Source organism: Anomaloglossus baeobatrachus, chromosome 7, assembly GCF_048569485.1.
Source record: "Anomaloglossus baeobatrachus isolate aAnoBae1 chromosome 7, aAnoBae1.hap1, whole genome shotgun sequence".
NCBI classification, from domain to species: Eukaryota; Metazoa; Chordata; class Amphibia; order Anura; family Aromobatidae; genus Anomaloglossus; species Anomaloglossus baeobatrachus.
This window is the reverse complement of record NC_134359.1, coordinates 180,434,559-180,460,413: the sequence shown is the minus strand read 5'-3', so window position 1 is coordinate 180,460,413 and position 25,855 is coordinate 180,434,559. Positions and strand designations below refer to the sequence as shown.

General features: G+C 49.1%; 1 protein-coding gene across 1 annotated transcript in view; it reads left to right on the top strand.

Annotated features, from left to right (window-relative positions):
• The window catches only part of STAT1 (signal transducer and activator of transcription 1), an 801,166-nt gene that overhangs the window by 386,724 nt on the left and 388,587 nt on the right, over nucleotides 1-25,855 (top strand). Inside the window, exons 11-12 of the mRNA XM_075317825.1 lie at nucleotides 6,628-6,687; nucleotides 8,695-8,724. Coding sequence (XP_075173940.1) covers nucleotides 6,628-6,687; nucleotides 8,695-8,724 — 90 coding nt within the window. The remainder of the gene's footprint in view (nucleotides 1-6,627; nucleotides 6,688-8,694; nucleotides 8,725-25,855) is intronic.

The following is a 25,855-nucleotide window of genomic DNA, read 5'->3' as shown; positions in this document are numbered from 1 at the left end:
TGCACTTACGCAGCCGACAAGAACTGGTCCAGTAGTGTGACCAGGAGAGATTTTCCCTAGCAACGACTAGGGTGAACCAACGTGGCTAGATGCTGTACTTGCTACGGGGGTGTCCTCAAACAAGGACTTAAGCGTCTCCTGCAGTCCAATAACTTGAATTTTGTCAATTTCCTTGCTACATAGCCTTTAACATGCATAAATAAGAGAAGGAACAAGAATAGAGGGGTATAGAAATAAGGGAGAGAAGAAGGGGGGAGAAGGAAAGAGAAAAAGAAAGAGGGCAGGGGGAGGAGAGAAAGAGAGAGGAGAAGAGAGATGAGAGAGAAGAAGAGAGAGAAGAAAAAAAAGAAAAAGGGGGGGGGAGGAGGGGGGGAGGGAGAATGTAGAAAATGGAGAAGTATGGAGGGGGGAAGATGTGAGAAATGTGAAGAAGGAAGGAAGAAAGGTAGATGGGGGAGAACATGTGAGGAAGCTGGGGGGGAGAGGGGGAGGGAGGGGGATGAGGGGGAGGCTGGGGGAAAGAGCAAGGGGGAGACCTAAAGAGGGGAGGGGGGATAAGGGGACAAGGGGTGGGGTAAGGGGGGGGAGAGGGGGGATGAGGGGTTAAGCAAAGGGGGGAGGGGGAGAGAAGGGATGGAAGTGTGAAGGAAATGAAAGGAATATTTGCAGGTAGCCTTAGGTTATAAGATAAATGGTAGCCTAAGAGACTTAATACAGCTCTGAAATAGAAATCAACATTATGAACTTAAGTGTGTTGCCAAATGTTGCAAACCCAAAATGGAGTCCCGTATTGGATCGAGAGATACAGGATGGCATGATTCCGCTTGAAAGTGTTCTTGGTGCCGCAGCAGCAGTCTGGCCCAAGTCCCGCCTGACTTCACCTCGGTCCGGTCCCATAAGCGACGCACCTGCGACCAAAGTAATCTGGAACTCAAACTGAACTTAGCAGTGATCGCAGACCACGTCACATCCAAAGACGCGACCTCCAGCAAACCAGACGCGAGGGGGCCGACCAGGAAACTGGCTCAATGGAAGGCCAATAATGATCGCACCCAGTAGCTCACATGCTTCCGGAGGGCCACAAGTGCACCAGCGCATCCTGATAAGATCATCAGCTTGTCAGCGATCTGGAACCAGGAGATCGGGGAACTGGCGCAACAGCGATCCCGAGCCCCGCTCCACTCACATGACAGAAGAAGAGGAGGAAAAAAATATTTCGCGCCTTCAGTTAGAAGGGACGCCGAATACCAGCAGTGGAGGATCATAAAGCGATCGCAACAGCGATTTCAGACACGACGTCCCAGGAATTAGAATCGCATTACCGACCTCACTCCGGAGAAGAAGAAATAAGTGGGTCGAAACCGCGGTGCCAGCACAACAACGACCTTCCGGACATCGCCCATATCTGCAGCACATCAGCGTTTCCTTTTCAGTGAGTTGATCCAGTCATCCGCTTCCGCAGGAGAGGTGAAGAACAAGAACGCTCTTGATGAACCACTTTGAGACGAGCTGGGAAGATCATGGAGTAGGCAATTTGGTGTTCTCTAAGGCGTTTTTTCACATGGATGAAGGATGCCCTTGTTTTCTGGAGAGACGCAGAGAAGTCAGGGAAGATCAATATGGAAGCATTGTTATGTGAGATCGGGCCCTTGCGTCTCGCCGCACTAAGGATCGCGTCTCTATCCCTGCTGCTCATCAGTCGGGCCAAGAGGGGTCTGGGCTGCGCTCCCGGAGGAGGAGGTCTGGCCGGCACCCGGTGGTCTCTTTCTATGGCGAAGGCCGCTGACAACGTCGCATCAGGGAAAGTTTCAGAGAGCCATGTTTCCAGGAACTTACATGGGTCGCTCCCTTCTGTTCTCTCCGGCATCCCTAGGATTCTTAAATTGTTGCGATGCAGGCGATTTTCCAGATCATCAGCCCTCTGTGCCCAGTTGTTTGCCGCACTTTCCAAAGAGGATAGTCTGCCCGGCGTCGCTCTTGCGTCGTCCTCCAGCGTGGAGATCCGCTTCTCCGTCTCCTTTACCCGCTCTTTTATATTTTGCAAATACAGCCTGAGGAGACCCGCATCGATCTTAACCTCCTCAATTTTGCCCGTCAGCGACACTTTTGAATCCTGGATCGCTGCAAGTAATTGCGTAGTGACTTGCTGCAAGGTCAGCTCCTGCGATCCCTTGGATCCGGCCTCCATGTCCTCCTCCTCCTCCGCCTCACTGGCTTCCCGCTCTGCCTGTTTACCGGCGCCATCTTGCTGGGAGTCTCGGGCAAATTTCTTCAGCTTCTCAGCCGCCGCAGCACTGCGACCTCTACTCATATTACCGGTCAGAATGATCACCGCACCACAGGTAATCCGGAGGTGTATTTAGGCACCAATTTCGGCAGGATTAATAGGATAAATCAGCGTTGGACTGCGGAGCTGCTCTCAAGTGCGACCGCTCATGCTGCCTGCTGGCCACGCCCCCCGGATATTTTAGATTTTAATAGCTTTTTATTTCAGTGAATGTGACCTCCTAATGCTACAAATTCCACAAATGAGCATTTTCAGTTATTAATAACATAAAATGTTTAGAAAGTCTACTGTGCCTAATAATTTGGAACAGTGCATTTTGATTTTTTTTTAATTTTGAAGATTATACGGTTATCATTGGGAGGTTTCTTCAATAAAATTCAATGTATACTCTAACGGGTGATGACTTTTAATTAGACTAACTGTAATTTGCATCGACCATTTAGGAAAATCAGAGAAAAATGTAATTTGCAGAATAATTTAGAACATGATGTAGACTGTACCAGAACATAGGTATGGGTTTAGCAGTCACAGGATACAGGCATAGGATATGAGACCTGACAGCTAGCAAATATGCAACTAACTGAATGACCATGTTGCTCAGGATGCCTTAAATATGCAGTGGCTCTCAGCCATAGGGCTAGGAAACGCTGGCCCTTTAAGAGGAGGAAAGAACGCATACTCACCCTAAGCACACACCCAGGAGACTTGTGCGGCATATGGAAGCCCGGGAGCAGGAGGCAGTGATAGGGACAGGAACCACCATTGAGCGGCCGGATAGGTGAGTGCGCCAGTGTCTCTGCTGGGGGAGGAAGTGGGACAGTGCGGGGAAGCCAGCACCATTACATCAGCGCTGTACTTTGTTGACTTGAGTGCAGAGCTCTTGTGATGTGGACGCTTTTTGTGAGTGATGTAAGTGCTGGGCTTGTGTGACGTGTGTGTTGTGTGCCTTGCGCTTTGTGGCATGTGCTTTGTGTTTGTTTGATGTGAGTTTGTGAGATGTATACTCTGTTTATCTGATGTCATCTGGTATGCCTTGTGCTTTTGTGACATATCTAATGTGTGCCCTGCTTGTATGACATATGAGTATTGTGAGTATGTCTTGTTATATTACGTGTTATTTTTTAATCTATATATATAATTGCCTTATTCTGTCTATCTGTCTGTCTGTCTGTCTGTCTATCTGTCTGTCTGTCATGCTCCAAAATTGTGTCCTTACGGTGACACAAAGCTGATTGGCCGCTGGGCTCGCCATGGCCCCGCCCCCCCACACCGATTGGCCGCTCGCCCAGGCTGCGCCCCCACACGGATTGGCCAGCCGCTCGCCCAGGCTCCGCCCCCCCCCACAGATTGGCCTCTCGCCCCGGCACCCTGCAGGCATTGGCAATTCGGCCACGCCACGCCCCGCCCCCCTCACGCAATGCACGCTAGCTCTAGCCCCGCCCCCTCCCTCCCCCCGCGCATTCCCCGAACTGACACGGCTGTCACGGAGGTGAGTACTGTACTCCCCCCCTCTCCCCCCACCCACACCACCCCCGCGCATTCCCCGAACTGACAACACGGCTGTCACGGAGGTGAGTACTGTACTCCCCTCCCCCCCCCCCCCCCTGGCCCCCGCTCGCACGGGAGTGGTGTGGATACGTTGGTAACCATGCTCGCATGGTTACAAGCGCATCAAGGTCCTGCTGCGGCGGAAGATCCACACGCACACACATAACAGCACACACACAAACATACACACACATCAGATCACACTCACTCTCACACACACACACCTCACACACACATCACACACACCTCACATCGCATCCACACACTCACAGCATCCGCCGATATCGCTTGCTTCTCGGCCTCGATACTGTGCTGTTGTGATCTTCCAGGACCTGACGGAGGATCACATGGCCAGAGGCATGTGATATCTCCGGATGTTGTGAGTATCAGCGCGTATGTGCGATATCGTCAGTGTCTGTGTGTGTGAGTGTATGCGATCGGGTGTGTGTGAGTGGATGCGATCGGGTGTGTGTGAGTGGATGCGATCGGGTGTATGTGAGTGGATGCGATCGGGTGTGTGTGAGTGGATGCGATCGGGTGTGTGTGAGTGGATGCGATCGGGTGTGTGTGAGTGGATGCGATCGGGTGTGTGTGAGTGGATGCGATCGGGTGTGTGTGAGTGGATGCGATCGGGTGTGTGTGAGTGGATGCGATCGGGTGTGTGTGAGTGGATGTGATCGGGTGTGTGTGAGTGGATGCGATCGGGTGTGTGAGTGTCGGCAGAGGAGCACGGCGTGCTGGAGGAGGCTGGGAGCAGAGAGGCTGATCATGGGGAAGGCTGGGAGGAGAGAGGCTGATGCTGGGGGAGGCTGGGAGGGGGAGGCTGATGCTGGGGGAGGCTGGGACGAGGGAGGCTGATGCTGGTGGAGGCTGATGCTTGGGGAGGCTGATGCTGGGGGAGGCTGGAAGGAGAGAGGCTAATGCTGGTGGAGGCTGATGCTTGGGGAGGCTGATGCTGGGGGAGACTGGGAGGGGAAGGCTGATGCTGAGGGAGGCTGGGAGGAGAGAGGCTGATCTGGGGAAGGCTGGGAACGGGAGGCTGCTGAGGGAGGCTGGAAGGAGAGAGGCTGATGCTGGGGGAGGCTGGAAGGAGAGAGGCTGATGCTGGTGGAGGCTGATGCTTGGGGAGGCTGATGCTGGGGGAGACTGGGAGCGGAAGGCTGATGCTGAGGGAGGCTGGGAGGGGGAGGCTGGGAGGAAGGAGGCTGGGAGGAGAGAGGCTGATCCTGGGGAAGGCTGGGAAGGGGAGGCTGATGCTGAGGGAGGCTGGAAGGAGAGAGGCTGATGCTGGGGGAGGCTGGAAGGAGAGAGGCTGAGGCTGGGAGGAGAGAGGCTGATGCTGGGGAAGGCTGATGCTGAGGGAGGCTGGGAGGGGAAAGCTGATGCTGGGGAAGGCTAGGAGGACGGAGGCTGGGAGGAGAGAGGCTGATCCTGAGGAAGGCTGGGAGAGGGAGGCTGATGCTGGAGGAGGCTGGAAGGAGAGAGGCTGATGCTGGCGGAGGCTGATGCTGGGGGAGGCTGGGAGGGGAAAGCTGATGCTGGGGAAGGCTGGGAGGACGGAGGCTGGGAGGAGAGAGGCTGATCCTGGGGAAGGCTGGGAGAGGGAGGCTGATGCTGGAGGAGGCTGGAAGGAGAGAGGCTGATGCTGGCGGAGGCTGATGCTGGGGGAGGCTGGAAGGAGAGAGGCTGATGCTGGTGGAGGCTGATGCTTGGGGAGGCTGGGAGAGGGAGGCTGATGCTGAGGGAGGCTGGGAGGAGGGAGGCTGGGAGAGGTAGGCTGAGAGAAGAGAGGCTGATGCACACACACACACACACACACACACGCGCGCGCACTGCACAACACACCACACACACACACACACACACTGGGAACCACAAACAACTGCCCTACACAGACACCCACACACACAGACAACGCTGGACACACACAACACCCAACACACAAACACCGCGGCACACACAAATATACGCACATACCGCACAACACACACATTGCACAAAACATACCTCCCCCCAAAACACACCACACACACACAAACCGCGCAACACACACACAACGCTACAGACACACAGCGCTCCACAAACAACGCAACACACGCAACACACATACAACACCGCTCTCACCCCCCGTCACACCCAGACAACACCCAGAACATGTACAGCGCCTACACAAACACTTGGTAACTACACACAACAACATCTCTCTCTATATATATATATATATATATATATAACAAAAATCATACATGAACTACACAATACGTAAATTCTAGAATACCCGATGCGTAGAATCGGGCCACCTTCTAGTCATCATATACTCTGATAACACGACACATTTAACTATTTTTATTTTTATTTTTTTTCTCACTTTTTATTAAATTTCCTTTTTGTGTGCAGGGGGTGAAATACTGTTGAATTATGCATTGGTTACAATTTCTGTTATGTTCACTGTTTGTTTCATTCTGCTGCTGTAAACACAAGGCTAATATAATTTTCCTGATTCTAATGAAAATCAGAATTTTGTTTTCATGATATACCAGTAAATTAAATTCATTTTTTTAATCATCCTACCCTAATAAGAAAATACGGTAAGATAATATTGATTTTTTAAGATATAGTTTAACAAGATGAATAAAGCTTTTCAATATAGCAATAATAGTTAATTTATATAATATGCCATTTCATTACAAATTCTTTTGCAGTTTATGGAAAGCTCGATTTTATATTTAAAATGTTAAACATTTTTAATTCATTATTTTTAAATTACATAACTAAACTAATCTTTCTTACAGGCTTTTGGTCAAACTTCAAGAGCTGAATTATCAGCTGAAAGTTAAAGCAGTCTTTGATAAGTAAGTAGATGTTCATTATTTATGTACTTTGAATCTGTATAATAGTTTAATTACTTTCTCTCTTCCAACTATAAACACACAGAAATGTCAATACCCCTGAATAAAGTTAAAGTTCTATGGGGAACAGAATCCGGCACAAAGGGGTAGGAGCAAGCGCTACATACTCACTGATCATCGGCACGGCTGTCACATTACTGATGTGGCAGCTCTTTGTTCTTCTTGAGCCAGCCGTTCATTAGGCTTATTTCATATTCACTGCTTCCCTCCTCACCGGCGTGTGTGATTTATTGCAGTCAGACATGTCCCCACGCTGAGTGACAGCTGTCTGACTGCAACCAATCACAGCTGCGGGGAGGATCTATATTGTACAGTACAATGAATAATTTTAAAAATATCGGCGTGCGGTCCCCCCCCAATTTTGAAACCAGTCAAGATAAAGCCTCACAGCTGCGGTCTGATATTCTCAGGCTGGGGAGACCCACGTTATTGAGAGCGCCCCCAGCCTAAAAATATCAGCCAGCCGGAATTGCCACATCCATTAGATGCAACAGTCCCGGGACTTTACCTGGCCCATCCCGAATGCCCTGGTGTGGTGGCAAGCGGGGTAATATATGGGGTTGATACCAGCTGTAATGTAATGTCACCTGGCATTAAGCCCAGAGGTTCGTGATGTCACGGCGTCTATCCAATACCCGACATCACTATGCCAGTCAGTAATAATTTATTTTAAAAAACACTCTCCAACACATTCCCTCTTTCACCAATTTATTGGAAAGAAAAAAAGAAATCCGGGTCCAGCGTAATCCAATATGGGGGTCCCACGATGATCCATAGTCACTGTCCTAGTCACTGAAGAATAGAATGTTCCCCATTGGCTGGGAGAGCAGTGCAGTGACCTGAGCTAACATCATTAGATCAGGCCAGGTCACTGCAGGGCATGACGAGCTCTGACTTCATGAGGCTAGCTAGGTGCATTACCTGGGTGATGAACGCTGCCACACTCCTGACGTTAGTGCTCGTCACTGACTTCCATTGTCTGCTACGTTCACAAGCGAAGTATCGTAAGCGGCCTGTGACGTCACCGCTAGTCACAGTCTTGGGCCGTCTGCGAGACTTGATGTGAGAACGCGGCTGGCATGGAAGTCAGTGACGAGCGCTGATGTAAAAAATGCAGGACTTTATCACCACAGGTAATGAACTTTGCTAACCTCCTAAAGTCGGCGCTCGTCATCCTCGCAGCTGCTTACACTGCAGTGCGGGCAGATGCTGACACACTGCAGTGCGGACAGATGCTAACACACTGTAGTGCAGACAGATGCTGACACATTGCAGTGCGAGCAGATGCTGACACACTGCAGTGCGGGTAGATGATGACACACTGCAGTGCGGGTAGATGATGACACACTGCAGTGCGGGTAGATGCTGACACACTGCAGTGCGGACAGATGCTAACATACTGCAGTGCGGACAGATGCGGACACACTGCAGTGTGGGCAGCTGCGGGGCTGGCGCAGGAGCGGGACACAGACTGCAGGGGCACCCGACGGAAGTCACACGGAAGTGCTTCTGTTCAGCTTCCGGGGATTTTGCGGACCCATTGACTTGTATTAAGTCATGGTCCGTTATTACGGCACAGAATAGGACATATTCCATAATAACGGAACGGACATATGGCATCCGATGTGTTTTTTTTTTGTAGGATCTGATGCACACGGAAGTGCTTCTGTGTGTCTTCCGATCCTACACAAAAGACATTGAAAAGATGGTCCTGTCAGTAGGTCCACAAAAAACAGGAACTGAACAGAACAGATGGAACGGTCATCTGAATAAGCCCTTAAGGGCATTTGTGAATACACTATTATATAATCTATTATAATTAAAATTCTTAGGTCAAGTAAATTGGAGTGATAATAAAATGGGAAAAAGGAGGGCCAAATATAGATTGTTTACTTTATTATATTTTGCCTGACTGTTGTTTTCAATATATATTTTTTATTTATGCTTTAGGGATGTCAGCGAAAAAAATACAGTAAAAGGGTAAGTGATAACTGATGTTAAAGACTTTATATGGGAAATATGTTCAATATTCACCCTTTACGACATCCGCCGTACATGTACAGGACTACGCGAGACTGAGAAGTCATTCCTTATCAACTTTGTTCATTGTAATTTATACTTGTGTTTTGTATGTAAGTCCTCCTCATGTTCAGCACCATGGAATTAATGGTGCTCAAAATATAAATAATAAAATACAGTAATCTATATATATAATTGCCTTATTCTGTCTGTCTGTCTGTCTGTCATGCTCCGAAATTGTGTCCTTACGGTGACACAAAGCTGATTGGCCGCTGGGCTCGCCATGGCCCCGCCCCCCCACACGGATTGGCCTCTCGCCCCGGCTCTCTGCAGGCCCCGCCCCCCTCACGCAATCCACGCTCGCTCTGGCCCAACTGACTCGGAGCCCCGATTCCCAGGTGAGTACACACACACATCAGATCACACTCACTCTCACACTCACTCTCACACACACCTCACACATCACAACATGCTGGGATATCGCTTGCTTCTACACCGGCTCCGTCAGGATCCCAGCAGTGCCAGACATAACCTTGCGATGCTGGGATCTTCACGGAGGCCGTGAAAGCTGGTAACCATTATACACATCGGGTAACTAAGGTCCCTTAGTTACCCGATGTGTATCATAGTTACCAGGGTACACCGGCTCACACACACCTCACATCGCATCCACACATCAAGGTCCTGCAGCTGCGGAAAATACAGACACATAACAGCACACACACACACACACACATACACACACAAATCAGATCACACTCACACACACCTCACACATCACATCGCATCCACATACTCACAACATCCTGGGATATCGCTTGCTTCTCGGCCTCGATACTGTGCTGTTGTGATCTTCCAGGACCTGCCGGAGGATCACATGGCCAGAAGCATGTGATATCCCCGGATGTTGTGAGTATAAGCGCGTATGTGCGATATCGTCAGTGTCTGTGTGTGTGAGTGTATGCGATCGGGTGTGTGTGAGTGGATGCGATCGGGTGTGTGTGAGTGGATGCGATCGGGTGTGTGTGAGTGGATGCGATCGGGTGTGTGTGAGTGGATGCGATCGGGTGTGTGTGAGTGGATGCGATCGGGTGTGTGTGAGTGGATGCGATCGGGTGTGTGAGTGTCGGCAGAGGAGCACGGCGTGCTGGAGGAGGCTGGGAGCAGAGAGGCTGATCATGGGGAAGGCTGGGAGGAGAGAGGCTGATGCTGGGGGAGGCTGGGAGGGGGAGGCTGGGACGAGGGAGGCTGATGCTGGTGGAGGCTGATGCTTGGGGAGGCTGATGCTGGGGGAGGCTGGAAGGAGAGAGGCTAATGCTGGTGGAGGCTGATGCTTGGGGAGGCTGATGCTGGGGGAGACTGGGAGGGGAAGGCTGATGCTGAGGGAGGCTGGGAGGAAGGAGGCTGGGAGGAGAGAGGCTGATCCTGGGGAAGGCTGGGAACGGGAGGCTGATGCTGAGGGAGGCTGATGCTGAGGGAGGCTGGGAGGGGAAAGCTGATGCTGGGGAAGGCTGGGAGGACAGAGGCTGGGAGGAGAGAGGCTGATCCTGGGGAAGGCTGGGAACGGGAGGCTGATGCTGGGGAAGGCTGATGCTGAGGGAGGCTGGGAGGGGAAAGCTGATGCTGGGGAAGGCTGGGAGGACGGAGGCTGGGAGGAGAGAGGCTGATCCTGGGGAAGGCTGGGAGAGGGAGGCTGATGCTGGAGGAGGCTGGAAGGAGAGAGGCTAATGCTGGTGGAGGCTGATGCTGAGGGAGGCTGATGCTGAGGGAGGCTGGGATGGGAAAGCTGATGCTGGGGAAGGCTGGGAGGAAGGAGGCTGGGAGGAGAGAGGCTGATCCTGGGGAAGGCTGGGAACGGGAGGCTGATGCTGGGGAAGGCTGATGCTGAGGGAGGCTGGGAGGGGAAAGCTGATGCTGGGGAAGGCTGGGAGGACGGAGGCTGGGAGGAGAGAGGCTGATCCTGGGGAAGGCTGGGAGAGGGAGGCTGATGCTGGAGGAGGCTGGAAGGAGAGAGGCTGATGCTGGCGGAGGCTGATGCTGGGGAGGCTGGGAGAGGGAGGCTGATGCTGAGGGAGGCTGGGAGGAGGGAGGCTGGGAGAGGTAGGCTGAGAGAAGAGAGGCTGATGCACACACACACACACACACACACACGCGCGCGCGCGCACTGCACAACACACCACACACACACACACACACTGGGAACCACAAACAACTGCCCTACACAGACACACACAGACAACGCTGCACACACACAACACCCAACACACAAACACCGCGGCACACACAAATATACGCACATACCGCACAACACACACATTGCACAAAACATACCTCCCCCCAAAACACACCACACACACACAAACCGCGCAACACACACACAACGCTACAGACACACAGCGCTCCACAAACAACGCAACACACGCAACACACATACAACACCGCTCTCACCCCCCGTCACACCCAGACAACACCCAGAACATGTACAGCGCCCTACACAAACACTTGGTAACTACAGACAACAACATCTCTCTCTATATATATATATATATATATATATATATATATATATATATATATATATATATAACAAAAATCATACATGAACTACACAATACGTAAATTCTAGAATACCCGATGCGTAGAATCGGGCCACCTTCTAGTAATATATATGCACTCTACATGTGTAGTGTGCATTATTTCCTGCACAAAATTCCACTCATTAAAGGGAACCTGTCACCAGTTTTATGGCCTATAAGCTGCGGCCACCACCAGTGGGCTCTTATACAGTGCTGGCCAAAAGTATTGGCACCCCTGCAGTTCTGTCAGATAATACTCAGTTTCTTCCTGAAAATGATTGCAATCACAAATTCTTTAGTATTATTATCTTCATTTATTTTGCTTGCAATGAAAAAACACAAAAGAGAATGAAACAAAAATCAAATCATTGATCATTTCACACAAAACTCCAAAAATGGGCCAGACAAAAGTATTGGCACCCTTAGCCTAATACTTGGTTGCACAACCTTTAGCCAAAATAACTGCTAGCAACCACTTCCGGTAACCATCAATGAGTTTCTTACAATGCTCTGCTGGAATTTTAGATCATTCTTCTTTGGCAAACTGCTCCAGGTCCCTGAGATTTGAAGGGTGCCTTCTCCAAACTGCCATTTTGAGATCTCTCCACAGGTGTTCTATGGGATTCAGGTCTGGACTTTTTGCTGGCCACTTTAGTAGTCTCCAGTGCTTTCTATCAAACCATTTTCTAGTGCTTTTTGAAGTGTGTTTTGGGTCATTGTCCTGCTGGAAGACCCATGACCTCTGAGGAAGACCCAGCTTTCTCACACTGGGCTCTACATTATGCTGCAAAATTTGTTGGTAGTCTTCAGACTTCATAATGCCATGCACACAGTCAAGCAGTCCAGTGCCAGAGGCAGCAAAGCAACCCCAAAACATCAGGGAACCTCCGCCATGTTTGATTGTAGGGACCATGTTCTTTTCTTTGAATGCCTCTTTTTTTTTTCCTGTAAACTCTATGTTGATGGCTTTTCTCAAAAAGCTCCACTTTTGTCTCATCTGACCAGAGAACATTCTTCCAAAACGTTTTAGGCTTTCTCAGGTAAGTTTTGGCAAACTCAGCCTGGCTTTTTTATGTCTCAGGGTATGAAGTGGGGTCTTCCTGGGTATCCTACCATACAGTCCCTTTTCATTGAGACGCCGACGGATAGTACGGGTTGACACTGTTGTACCCTCAGACTGCAGGGCAGCTTGAACTTGTTTGGATGTTAGTCGAGGTTCTTTATCCACCATCCGCACAATCTTGCGTTGAAATCTCTCGTCAATTTTTCTTTTCCTTCCACATCTAAGGAGGTTAGCCACAGTGCCATGGGCTTTAAACTTCTTGATGACACTGCGCACCGTAGACACAGGAACTTTCAGGTCTTTGGAGATGGACTTGTAGCCTTGAGATTGCTCATGCTTCCTCACAATTTGAATTCTCAAGTCCTCAGACAGTTCTTTGGTCTTCTTTCTTTTCTCCATGCTCAATGTGGTACACACAAGGACACAGGACAGAGGTTGAGTCAACTTTAATCCATGTCAACTGGCTGCAAGTGTGATTTAGTTATTGCCAACACCTGTTAGGTGCCACAGGTAAGTTACAGGTGCTGTTAATTACACAAATTAGAGAAGCATCACATGATTTTTCAAACAGTGCCATTACTTTTGTCCACCCCCTTTTTTATGTTTGGTGTGGAATTCTATCCAATTTGGCTTTATGACAATTTTTTTTTTTCCATTGAAGACAAATTAAATGAAGATAATAATACCAAAGAATTTGTGATTGCAATCATTTTCAAGAAGAAACTGAGTATTATCTGACAGAATTGCAGGGGTGCCAATACTTTTGGCCAGCACTGTATACAGCATTCTAACATGCTGTATATAAGAGCGCAGGCCGCTGTGAGAACATAAAAAACACTTTATAATACTCACCTAAACCGGTCGCTGCGGTGCTGGTTGGCCCGATGGGCGGCGCTGTTCTCCGGGACCAACGCCTCATCTCTCGGCCATCTTGCTCCTCCGTCTTTTGAAGCCTGTATGCATGACGCGTCCACGTCATACACACTTGCCGGTAGATTCTGAGTTTTCTTTTTCTTTGCGACATATTGTACTTTGTTAGTGTAAATTTAGGCCAATATGTTTTGTGGTTTTTATTTAAATGAAAATACCTGAAACTTGACTTTTTTTTTTTAACTAAGGCAGTTTTCAAAATTTCTGTCTTTAAGGCCTGAAAGGGGTTGCTCAATATTAGGACAAACCCTTCTCATTCCACGAAATGTTATGACATATAGGCTTTTGTATTTTACTGGGGGGAAACATGTGGAATGAGAAGGGGCTGTCCTAGTAGTGGACCACCCCTTTAAACCAGAAAGTTAGTAAATGAAAAGCAGTAGGACTGAGCAGATCCAAACTGTAAGAGTCTATATGCGTGCGGTTTCAAAGATTTCCGGGTGCCAGTACCGGATCTGGAATTCCGGGTGCACGATCCGGATCCAGCACTGGGGAAAATAATTGAAAAATAAAGAAAAACAGAACTAAAACAGCGTTTCATACTTACCGAGACTCTGTGTCATGGCAGCACACTGCCCCCGGGTCGCACATTCACTTCCTGTACTGTGCATCTATACACACAGCTTTCCATGTTTTCCCCACCGGCTGTCCTCTCGTCTGTGATTGACTGCAGGCACATGCGCCCCTAACCTGTGACAGTATCTGCCTGCCGTGCAGTCATCACGGCTCAGTCATTGTCTGCACAGCCTGCGGCTGTGCTCTATGGCCGCTGGCTGTATGTAGCAGAGCTGAAGCAGCATGGCACCTCGTGTGGATTACGCCGGAGCTGCAGGGTGTTGGGGGTTAATAAAGTGGTGAAGGAGGGTGTGTGTTTTGTACTTTATTTCAAATAAAGGATTTTTCTCTGTGCTTATTTACTTTCATTTACAGGTTAGTGTGATGCAGGTACCGTATTTTTCGCTTTATAAGATGCACTTTTGTTCCCCCAAATTTTGGGGGAAAGTATGGGGTGCGTCTTATAATCCGAATATACGAGAGGGGGGGTGTATACATATATACAGAGTCCAGTGGAGGTGCGGGCAGCTCTGGAGCGGTGCTGGGGGCTGGTGGGGGCAGGTGAAGCTGCGGGCGGCAGCGTTAGATCTCCTGCTCCCGCTCATATAATATGCACAGCTGCTGTCCATCAGCGTTCTCTGAAACTGCATCGCGCTGATGGGCTGGGGCAGCGGGGCATATTATATCTGCCTGTGCTTATCTTTGATCGCACATGCACCCCTGTGTTAGATATGGCCCCCATGCTGCTGCCCATAGTAAAATAATAAACTCTTTACTCACCTCCTCCTGCGTGTCTGCCCGGTCTCCCTCCTGCTGCTGTGATCAGGCACGCAGAGATATCTCTCTGCTGTCCTGATCACATGACCGGCACTAGAACCAGGAAGTAGGAAGTGCAGGAGACAGGAGGAGCTCAACCCCGAGGAGGGAAACACGAGACAGGACAGTGCTGCAGAAGGTAAGGAAAGAGTTTATTTTACTAAAAGCAGCAACATGGGGGCGATATCTAACAGAGGGTGATGTGTGCCTGCCACAGTGGGCCTGTGTGCCTGCCACAGTGGGCCTGTGTGCCTTCCACAGTGGGCTTGTGTGCCTGCCACAGTGGGCCTGTGTGCCTGCCACAGTGGGCCTGTGTGCCTGCCACTGTGGGCCTGTGTGCCTGCCACTGTGGGCCTGTGTTCCAGCCACAAGGGGCCGTGTGCAGCAATAGGGGGCCTGATTGCCAGCCACAGTGGGCCGTGTACCAGCCACACTGAGCCCCGTGTGCCATCCACAGGGGGCCATGTGCAGCAATAGGGGAGCAATAGGGGGCCTGTGTGCCAGCCACAGGGGGCCTGTGTGCCAGCCACAGGGGGCCTGTGTGCCAGCCACAGGGGGCCTGTGTGCCAGCCACAGGGGGCCTGTGTGCCAGCCACAGGGGGCCGTGTGCAGCATTAGTGGGCCGTGTACCAGCCACAGTGGGCCTGTGTGCCAGCCAGAGTGGGCCTGTGTGCCAGCCACAGGGGCCGTGTGCCAGCCATAGAGGATGTGTGCCAGCCATAGGGGAAATGTGGCATCACTGGGGGGACGTGTTCAATATAAGGTGGCCATATCCAGATTAAGGGGGCTAATTTTAGGATGAGGGGGCTATGAGGGACATATACCCTATATTATTTGTTAGACGGACACTGGCATTATAAGACTGACCCCATTTATTAAAAAAATCTCTATTCCTTCACCAAATTTGGGGGTGCGTCTTATAATCAGGTGCGTCTTATAAAGCGAAAAATACGGTATCTCATAGATGCATGTGCCATCACTAACCTAAGGTTTAGTAGCAACTGTGCGCTGCTATTAACCCCTTATTACCCCAATTGTCACCACTCTAGGGCAATCGAGAAGAGCCGGTATTGCACCGGGATTGTCACATCTGACACGCTGCCACTCAGGGTGGGGGTGCATCTAACTGCAACCAATTACACGTGGCGGTGGGCAGGCAAAACAATGAATATTGAATTGTCGGCTCCGGAAGGGAAAAGCGTGACCCGGAAGGAGTTTGCTGCCATGACACAGCCTCGGGTGAGTATACCACGACTGCTCCTACCCCCCTATACCCTCCACAAACGTTTTTAATCTCTTATTATATAATCTCTCTGATTGTGGTCCCAATAGACTTATATGGGCACCGTAATCCGGAGCGGATCCTTTTTTTTTTTTTCTATCCAGCAGTGATCCGCCAGTCCCAGATGTTGGCAGATTCTATCAGCTCTAAAAAGCAGAGGATTGTGTGGAAGACAAAGCTTAGAAACTGGAGGCACTGTTAGCTATCCAATTTAAAACCACCTCTACTTGTTCTGACCTCACCACTTGTACAGCGGTACTTGGTGTGACGACACAGACTTTTTCTTTTTTTTTTTTTTATTCAACTTTTTATTTTGAAAAAGGTTTTTTTAAACATGTTTTACAACAGAAAGGAAAAGAAAAACACACAGACATGCAATTACATGAATAGATGTACCATTTCACAAGTATGCTTACAGATGGGCTATATCATTAACACTCTAATTGTCAAATAGAAGGTGGAAGGTGTACTCTTGTAACAGGCCCCAAGGAGGGAGATATCGGGGCTCAGTCAAGGGGGGCCTAGAAAAAAAAATTTCTCGCAATACTTGAAACCGGTCTAAATCACGAGTATCAGTCACTCCAATCCTATATCCGACCCTACATCTGGTAGGTGTCCACAAGGGCATCCCAAAGAGACCATGTCACTGTGAACTTATCCATTGTATTATGGAGCTGGGCTGTGAGCTTTTCCATATTCCTGATATCTTTTATTCTGGCATATAGATCTGAGACAGAGGGCGGGGCTACCCTTCTCCAGAACAGTGAAATTAGACACTTGGCCGCAGTAAGGACATGGAGTAAAAGCTTTAGTTCAGGTTTGCTTAAAGACGATGGGAGGGCATTCAGCAAATACACTACCGGATCTCTGGTCACATTACCACCCACTAATCTGTCAATCAGGAACTCCACCTCCTCCCAGAAGCCATCGATGGTCGGGCATGTCCAGAATATATGGTACTGGGATGCTCCCCCAAGGCCACATCTCCAACACACGTCTGGATAGGTACGGTTAAATTTGTGAAGGAGTTCTGGGGTATGGTACCATGTCATGAGGATCTTTACTTGGTTTTCCTTATAAAGAGTGCTAATTGAGGACCAAAATGTCCTAGCCCATATTACTGACCAGAGTGCGTCTGAAAGGGGGCGTCCAACCCATCCCTCCCATCTCTTCATGTATGAATGCTTCAGTGCCTCCGGTGAGTCCCCGATTATCAGAATGTTATAGATGGCCGAGATCAGTCCCCTGGTCGAGGTCCTGCCAGAGCAAAGGGTTTCGAATGCTGTGGGACGCCGCACCCCCGCCTGTCCCATAATGTCTGTGAAAAAATGTGATACCTGTTGATATGAGGAATATAGATGGAGAGGTAGGTTGTATTGATATCGTAAATCCGAAAATGGATTCAATTTCAGCGTAGCCGGGTTGACCACATCCCGAAAACAGTAGAGGCCCGCCTTTGCCCACTGCCCCGTCACCCCCGGATTCATGCCCTTTGTCAAGTGTGGTGTGAACAAGAAAGGGGTCAATAGGGAAGACTGTGAGGCCAGCTGGAACTTCATTCTACACTGTCGCCACACCTCTCTTGTAAATGCAATCGGGCCTAGGAGGTCTCTGGAGGGGGTTTCACTAGGGCGTCCCCATATTAGAGAGCTGGGGTGGAAAGGTGCCATCCAAAGCTTCTCTATCTCCGTCCACTTGTTAAAAGCCGGCAGGGTCAACCATGACGCCACGCTGCGCAGGTGTGCGGCATAGTAATAAAGTTTAAGATTCGGACACGACAAGCCCCCCTTTGTACGTGGTGCATATAGTACTGAGTCTGGGATGCGGTGCCTTCCTGAGTGCCATATAAATTGCAAGAGTTTTGATTGGACTTTTTTCAGTACCCCCATGGGAACCCGCACCGGGAGTGTTTCAAACAGATACAGAAATTTAGGGATGACTGACATTTTAATTGTAGCGATTTTACCCAAAAAAGAGATCTGTAATGATGACCATTTTTTCAGACTATTTTCCACTTCGCGTATCAGGGGCGGGAAATTGGCTTGGTATAATGTTTTATAACTGGGGGTTATTTTGACTCCTAAATATCGTAGGGAATCTGAACGCCAAGAGTACTTAAAATTTTGTTTGAGGGTCTGTAATTTAGTTTCTGGGATGTTGAGCGGCAAGGCCTCTGTTTTGTCGGAGTTAAGTTTATAACCCGAGAGTCTAGCGTATTGAGTTAGTACTGCGTGTAAGTTTGGTAGGGAAATGACGGGATTAGTCAGGGACAACAGGACGTAGTCTGCAAATAGGGCCACTTTAAAGGATTTATCCCGAACCTTGACCCCCATAATGTCCGGATTGAGTCGAATATGTGCTGCCAGTGGTTCAATGCTTAGGACATATAGCAAAGGGGACAGAGGACAGCCCTGCCTAGTTCCATTTCGGATGGGCAGGGGATTTGAGTGTGCATGAGGGAGGCGAATTGTCGCCGCAGGGAGAGAATACAAGCCCCGCAGGGCTGAGACAAATGGTCCCGACAGGCCGAAGTGGTCCAACACAGAAAACATGAAGGACCAATCCAGCCTATCGAAAGCCTTCTCCGCGTCTAGTCCCAGAAGAAGTGCTTCTACTCCTTCCCTATTCACCACTTCCACCAGATCTAAGATCCTTCGGGTGTTGTCCCCCGCCTGTCGATAGCGAACGAAACCTACTTGGTCTTTATGGACCAGCTGTGGAAGCCAATTATTTAGGCGGTCCGCCAACAGTTTGGTGAATATTTTGAGATCAGAATTTAAGAGGCTGATAGGGCGATAGCTCGCACATTCCATGCGGTCCATACCCGCTTTAGGGATGACAGTTATGTAAGAGTGTAAAAAAGTATTTGGGATGTCCTCACCCTTCATAAAAAGATTGAAAAGATGAGTCAAATGAGGTGACAGTTCTCCCAGGAAGGTTTTATAATATAGGTAAGTAAACCCATCCGGGCCGGGAGCTTTGTGGTTTGGGAGGTCTTTAATGGTCTGATGGATCTCGTCCGGGACTATTTCTCGGTTAAGATCCTCCAGAGCCTCCCGGGACAGTTTTGGAAGGTGACAGTCAGTCAAATAATCATTCAATATTGTTGTTCTATCTGGGTGGGACATTGATAATGACGGAGGGATAGAGTACAAGGATGTGTAGTATGCGTGGAAGAGTTGTGCGATTTTTGTGGATCATAATGAGGGGTGCCCAAAGTTTCCTTTATGGCACAGGGGGCGGAAGTTATCGCTTGGTCCCGAAGCCTTCTGGCCAGCATCGTATGTGGTTTATTGCCAAACTCATAATACTTCTGGCATGAGTAACGTAGGAGCTTTTCTATTTCCCTGTGTGATATCTCTTTTAATTTAGTTCTAAGGTCTATTACCGCTTTCAGGCGAGTCCTAGAGGGGTGGGTGCGAAGGCATTCCTCCGCTGATCGGAGGTCTATTTCACATTGATGATAAAGTTGCTGTGAGTCATTTTTGAGCTTGGAAGAAATGGCTATGCACTCCCCTCTAATAACCGCCTTGTGGGCTTCCCATATCACTGGGAAAGATGGAGGGTTCTGAGAATTCTCCTCAAAGTAATTCTGTATAGCCTTACGGATAGATTTTCGAGAAGTAGGGTTGGTGAGTAGGGATTCATTTAGTCTCCAGTGGGTTCTTTTTGAGGGAACATTTGTTAAATTAAGGTGTAGTAGTAAAGGGGCATGGTCTGACCACGTGATACTGCCTATTTGTGGTTGTCTGAGTGTTCTAAGAGTGAGAATATTACCAAAGAAATAATCGATTCGGCTATGGGAATTATGAGGGTGTGAGAAGAAGGTGTATTGTCTTGCTGTCGGGTTATCAATTCTCCACAGATCAAATAGTTGGTATTTATGGATCAATTTGCGAAATCCCGTAGACAGATGAGATAATTTACATGGGCTTGTGGAGTGTGAAGGTGCTAGCATTTTATCAGCTCTGTGTGAAAACACCATATTAAAGTCCCCCCCTATAATGTGAATGACCCCCCGGTCTGACGGGAGGCGTGAAAGGACCGAGGAAACAAATTTTTTCTGATTAGAGTTTGGGGCATAGAGGTTACATAGGATTAATTTCATCCCATTCAGCGTGCCCTGGATGATCAGGTAGCGACCCGAGGGATCTGCCTCCCACTTACTCACTTGAAGTGGGCAAGTGCGAGAAATTAGTATAGCCACCCCAGCTTTCTTTTTTGTGTTTGTAGCCGAAAAGGATTGAGGAAACCAATGGCGGGCAAAGTTAAAAGAGCTTTTTTCCGTGAAGTGTGTCTCTTGCAGAAACACCACATCCGCCAGTGATTTTCACATCTCCTGGAGAACCAGCCTCCTTTTAACATCAGAATTCAACCCCTTCACGTTAAGGCTCATCAACGTAGCCATCCCGGTGCCTTAATGTAAGCTAGTGTGAGGACTAGTGTTTGAGACTGTCGCTTGATATGCAAGGTAGATATACTCCCTGGGCCCTTCTGAAACAGAGCGCTTCTACTATAGTAAGTTGCATATCTGTGAGTACAACCAGAACAATAAAGAATAAACCAAAACATACCTATGTTCTACTACAAAATAGAAACTCTTCAATTATGCAATAAGGGTATGGAATCAACCCCAACCGTCCACTATCCCACCAGCAGAGTCGACTTACTTTTATACAAAGTTAAGGGTATCTCACTAAATATAACCTGCACTATAAACCAAAGTGCGAATCAATTGGTACGACTCTGCAGAAGGGTGAGTGGCGGAACCTCACAAACCGGACTAGGGATCCAAACCTCCCCCCCCGGGATTTTTTAAGAAGGAGAAAGTCCCAGGAAAAAGGGAAGCAATATAAGCAGACCAGTTGACCCCCTGGGATTCCCATATGAGATCAAAATATGACTGTAAAATCACGGGAAAAAGCAATCAGGTAGGTCTTTCCGCTCTTGGGCCTCTAGGTCGCCGTTTACATGCTGCTGTGGCTGGTTGCCAGGTCTGAGGAAGCTGCGGTATCTGTTGGGGCAAAGTCCAATCTCGTAGGTCCGGGACAGGAAGGTCAAATGCCCGGCAAAAAGACTCCAAGTCTGCAGGGGTCCGAAGGCTGGCCGACGTCTCCCCCCGCCGTGCAGATAGGCTGAACGGGAACCCCCATCTATAGAGGATATTATTGGCCTTTAGGGATGACAGTAATGGGCGGAGGGCCCTCCGCTGCTGTAGTGTCAACCATGAGAGATCCTGAAACAGTTGAATCTTAGTATCTTGGTACATCGCTTGTTTTGGCGGTCATGCTCTGAACATTATTTCCTCTTTAAGTTGGAAGTCCACGATGTGACAGATAATGTCTCTCGGGTTCCCTGTCAAATTTTTGGGGCGCAAGGCCCTGTGTGCTCTGTCCATAGGAATTGGGCTATCAGGAGGACGCTGGAGGAGTGAGTTAAATATGGTCTGCAGGATTTTTGTAACGTCCTCCTTTATTTGGGGCTCAGGGATACCTCTGACCCTTATATTGTGGCGTCTGCCTCTGTTGTCAAGATCTTCAATATGACGTTGTAACTCTCTTATGGCGTCGGCTTGGGAGGAGGTATGGGACTGGAGGTGGCGAATGGTTGTTCTAGCATCATTATGGTCGGTCTCCAGCTGGTTTATTCATTTGGAGATAGAGACTACATCCTGTCGGACCGCCGCTATTTCAGACCTGCAGGTGTCTTTTACTTCAGAGATAAGTGCTTGGAAGTCCTTTTTTGTAGGAAGCTGACGCACAAATTCCCACCAATCCGCTGGAGGACATGGAGGCTGTGTGGGTGCAGCGATCAGGGTTTCCGGAGCTCCCTTCCTAGAAGCTTCTCTAGCAGGCGAGCTCAGTGGGGTCCTGGAGGTCCCTTTAAGCTGTGCCACAGGGGCTGGGCTCCCTGATCCTGTATCTCCAGATAGGTTCTGGCTTCTTTGGGGCCTGGGAGTGAGAGACTCACTCTGTAATATTGGTGGTCCCAGTGGGGAGAACAGGGGGGCATCTTTAGGAGATTCAGGGTCATCCCACACAGGCTGGGGAATTATAGCAGGCTGTAGGGCCTCACTCCTGGCCTCTCGAGCCTCCTTCTGTGCCTCTCCCCAGTCCCCCCCTCCGCCATCCAACATCCCACAGTCGGGGCTCCCTTACTCCCCACTCCCGCCGCACCAGGTCATGGCACCGGACTCCCCCTGTGAGTGTTCCACAGGAGCCGACGGGCTCCAACCGCCGCCGCTCTCCAGGATCTCCAGAGGGGGGAGGGGCGGCATCTCCACCATCTCCGTGTGACCGCCGGAGCTCGTGTCCAGGGAGAACATGTACCTCCTGTCCGGTCCCGCAGTCCCCGGGCTCACGCTCCCGGCCAGCTCGCTGCAGTCCCGCTCCCGCCCGCGAGCAGGTGAGTCACCTCGCGTCTTCTCCGCCGCCGCCATCTTGACCACGAGGCTGGCTCCCCTCCTGCCGGCGTCCGCGGGATCTCCGGCTCTTCCTCCATCTGCGCCGTCGGTCTCTTCGGGCTCCTCACCTCTCCCTCCATCTGCGACGTGGACCGACTCTCCCCGTCCGCTGCCTCCCATACCTCCTGGTGCTGCCGCCGTCTGTGGAAGCAGGTGATGCGGCGCTCCAGCCGTCCGGGCGTCCTCCTGATCCTGTTCCCCTGGCAGCTCTCTCGTTAGGAAGGAGTCCAGGGTCAGCGGTGCTGGGGCTCCTGGGTATCTGGTGGTCTTAAGGGGCTTCCTCTTCCCCATCCTGGGCACTCCAAGCTAGTATAAATGGGCTTATTTTTCTCCCGGGCAGAGGAGCTCAACCCTCAGGCGTCCTACTCCATGAAGCTCCGGCCACGCCCCCGTCACAGACTTTTTCAATGTGTGTCATGAGTTAAATTTCTTACATTAGCCAGACGTATTGTTCTTCTGTGTGTTAACTCATGTTTGCTAAACTATTGTTTCTGCCAGACCCTTCTGAGCAATCATTGTAATGTAGTTGTGTATTGCTAATCTAATGTAAATTATCTCAGTGGCCATTGTCTAGTCTGTGTATTTCAGACTACATGTAAATATCCTCAGTCTTTCTATTCACATCATTTAAATGAACATTATCCATGCAGCTTGAAATTCATCCAATAAGAGAAGGAACCTTGTACAACCAATCGTGAAGACCCCCAATGGTCGGAATGGAGAGCTCAAGGGTATAAGAAGGAGGGCTGTCCATTGCCCAGAGAGACTCTTGCTACATGCTACCAATCTAGGACCTGCGGATCTGATTGGCAAGCCATAACCAAACCTGGATTATAATACTATATGGACTTCAGTATCGATTGCAAGGCTTCGGCTTTGATATCAAGGACTACATAAGGAAGGAATCCAGCTTGGGACAACCCAGTCATCTGACTACAGACTTTGCAGACCTCAGCCAGCTTCCTAAATCTGGTGTTATTCCATTTGCAGTGGGTGCCCGCCGAAAGCGGGGTGCTGCTGGATTGGAGTAAGTAGCCCTGGAAGCTCTGAGGCACAGACATTCTAATCCCTGGTGAGCCAGCGGAAGGGTGAGACTCTGTTGCCTGTTACATTTGGGTGTTTTGCTGGTTATGTGTTATGTGCCGTTAATTGTTTGGAGATCCAATAAAGTCTTAATATTGTGATTCCCTCACCCTGTGTTGTCTGAGTAGTGTTCCGCCCATGGTTAAGGAGGTTGGCGTTCAGTTGGGATGAGCCCTGGGCCACGCTGTCTTTCTAAAGGCGGCCGGGCCAGCGGACGAGAGCACCCACTGACCCCGGGTCTCCACACTTGTTTTTCTGTAATTACGTAGAACGTCCTGTCATGTCCATGCACCTGAGAAAGGTGTTTCATTTGGACGCGTAGCAAGCACTTTTTGACTTCGTTCTTCCTATGCAGGAACTACATTACCAGTAGTATCATGGCCATGTCCCCTTTTTGATGCTTTTCTCGTTCTTTGCACCCCAAAAAGTGCATAGTAGAGAAGAGAGAGTACCCAGCAGATTATTGCACTGTATGGGTACTCTGCACCAGGTTTGTTAAGGAACTCTGCCCCAGACTCTATTAGGGCACTATGCACCAGGCTCAATTAGGGTACTGTGCACTAGGCTCAATTAGGGTTCTTGAAAACCTATTCACACACAAAAAACAACTCAAAAGGATACAATTTATAACCTTTATTATGAACGAGCTGTAGTACCCAGCGTTGCCCGGGATAGTAACTAAGTGTCTCTTTCTCTCTCCCACTCTCCTTCTCTTCATCTCTCCATTTCTGTCTTTGTGTGTGTCTCTGTGTGTGTGTGTGTGTGTGTGTGTGTGTGTGTCTGTGTGCACCTGTGTGTGTGTGTGTGTGTGTGTGTGTGCGTCTGGGTGTCTACCCGTCTCTGTTTGCCTGCCCGTCTGTGTGTCTGCCCGTTTCTGTGTGTCTGCCCGTTTCTGTGTGTCTGTCTTTCCCTGTGTCTCTGTCTGTCCCTGTGTCATTGTCCGTCACTGCGTCTCTGTCCATCCCTGCGTCTCTGTCTGTCCCTGTCTCTACTAATATCATATTACCTCACACATAAGCTGTCTTATAGTAAGAATGTCCTTTGTTGCCAATAGCAACCAGTCAGAGCTTCTATTAATGACCTATAGCTCCCAGCTCCATAGACTTTAATGTAAACAGGTTTTTTGTCGAATAGCTCTAAAGTGCGGGGTTACATTTTCTCCTCAAAACATAGTCTATGGCGTTCCCTGAGTCAAAGGAGGCGTCTGTGCAAAATTTCGTGATTGTAAATGTGACGGTGCGGATCTCTTTAGCGGACATACACATACACTCAGCTTTATATATTAGATATTAAAAATAGGGTGTAATAACTTGGAATGTACACAAGATGGCACACATTCACAAGAAGAGAGGTTACAGATCAAGAGGTAAATATATTGTTACAAGCACTGTTGAAATGCAAAACTATACAGTGGCCAAGTACAATTACAATCCTTTAGACTCTGCCTATACAAGTGCATCTGAATAAATTAGAATATCCTCAAAAAGTTAATTTATTTCAGTAATTCAATCCAAAAAGGCAAACATATATTATATAGAATCACGCTGCATTTTCTGTTTTGGCAACAACCAAGACAGTAACAACAGACTTCGATGAAGTAAAGGCAACAACTTCAAAAGACATATTAAAGAACGCAGGACAAGAAGTCTTTAAATTTGCCTCATATTACACCATACCCCATGGCCCAAAAACCACCAATACCAAAGCGCATAGTTGCACATAAAAAACTTTAATTCATTGGGTCAGGCATATAAATTTTACATGGGGTATAAATACCCCAGTGGTATGAGTGGTAAAAAGGTTAATACACACAGAAAAGCGAGCAAAAAAATCCCCATGTGGGGCTGCATGGATATCGCAGGGTAAACACAAAGGTACATTCCCAGCAAGGCCAATATAAGTGCTTTAGCAGTAGGTAGAGACAGGTTCAAGATAACAATACAAGGTAATAATCATAGTAGAGAACCATAAACACATTACCAAAGCACGCACCCTGCAGGGAATCCACCGAATGTGAACACTCACATGCAGACGCACATGGGGACCAGTCCCTATACAAAGCAGATTCAATGCAGGGATCTCGCAGCCAAACAAATAAAACCAATTACGGGATACAAATCAACCGCAGATGGGGTATACAGGTTTATAAGTAAGAAATAAAGGTCTGCCTCTCATTCAATCCACGAGGAACCACTGTGTCGAGGAGAAATATCCAACGACATTCCGTCTGTGCCAACACTTTATGAATATTACCACCCCTCAGTCCAAGGTGTACACGGTCAATCCCCCTCACCTTAAAACTTGAGGGGTCCGACCCGTGATGC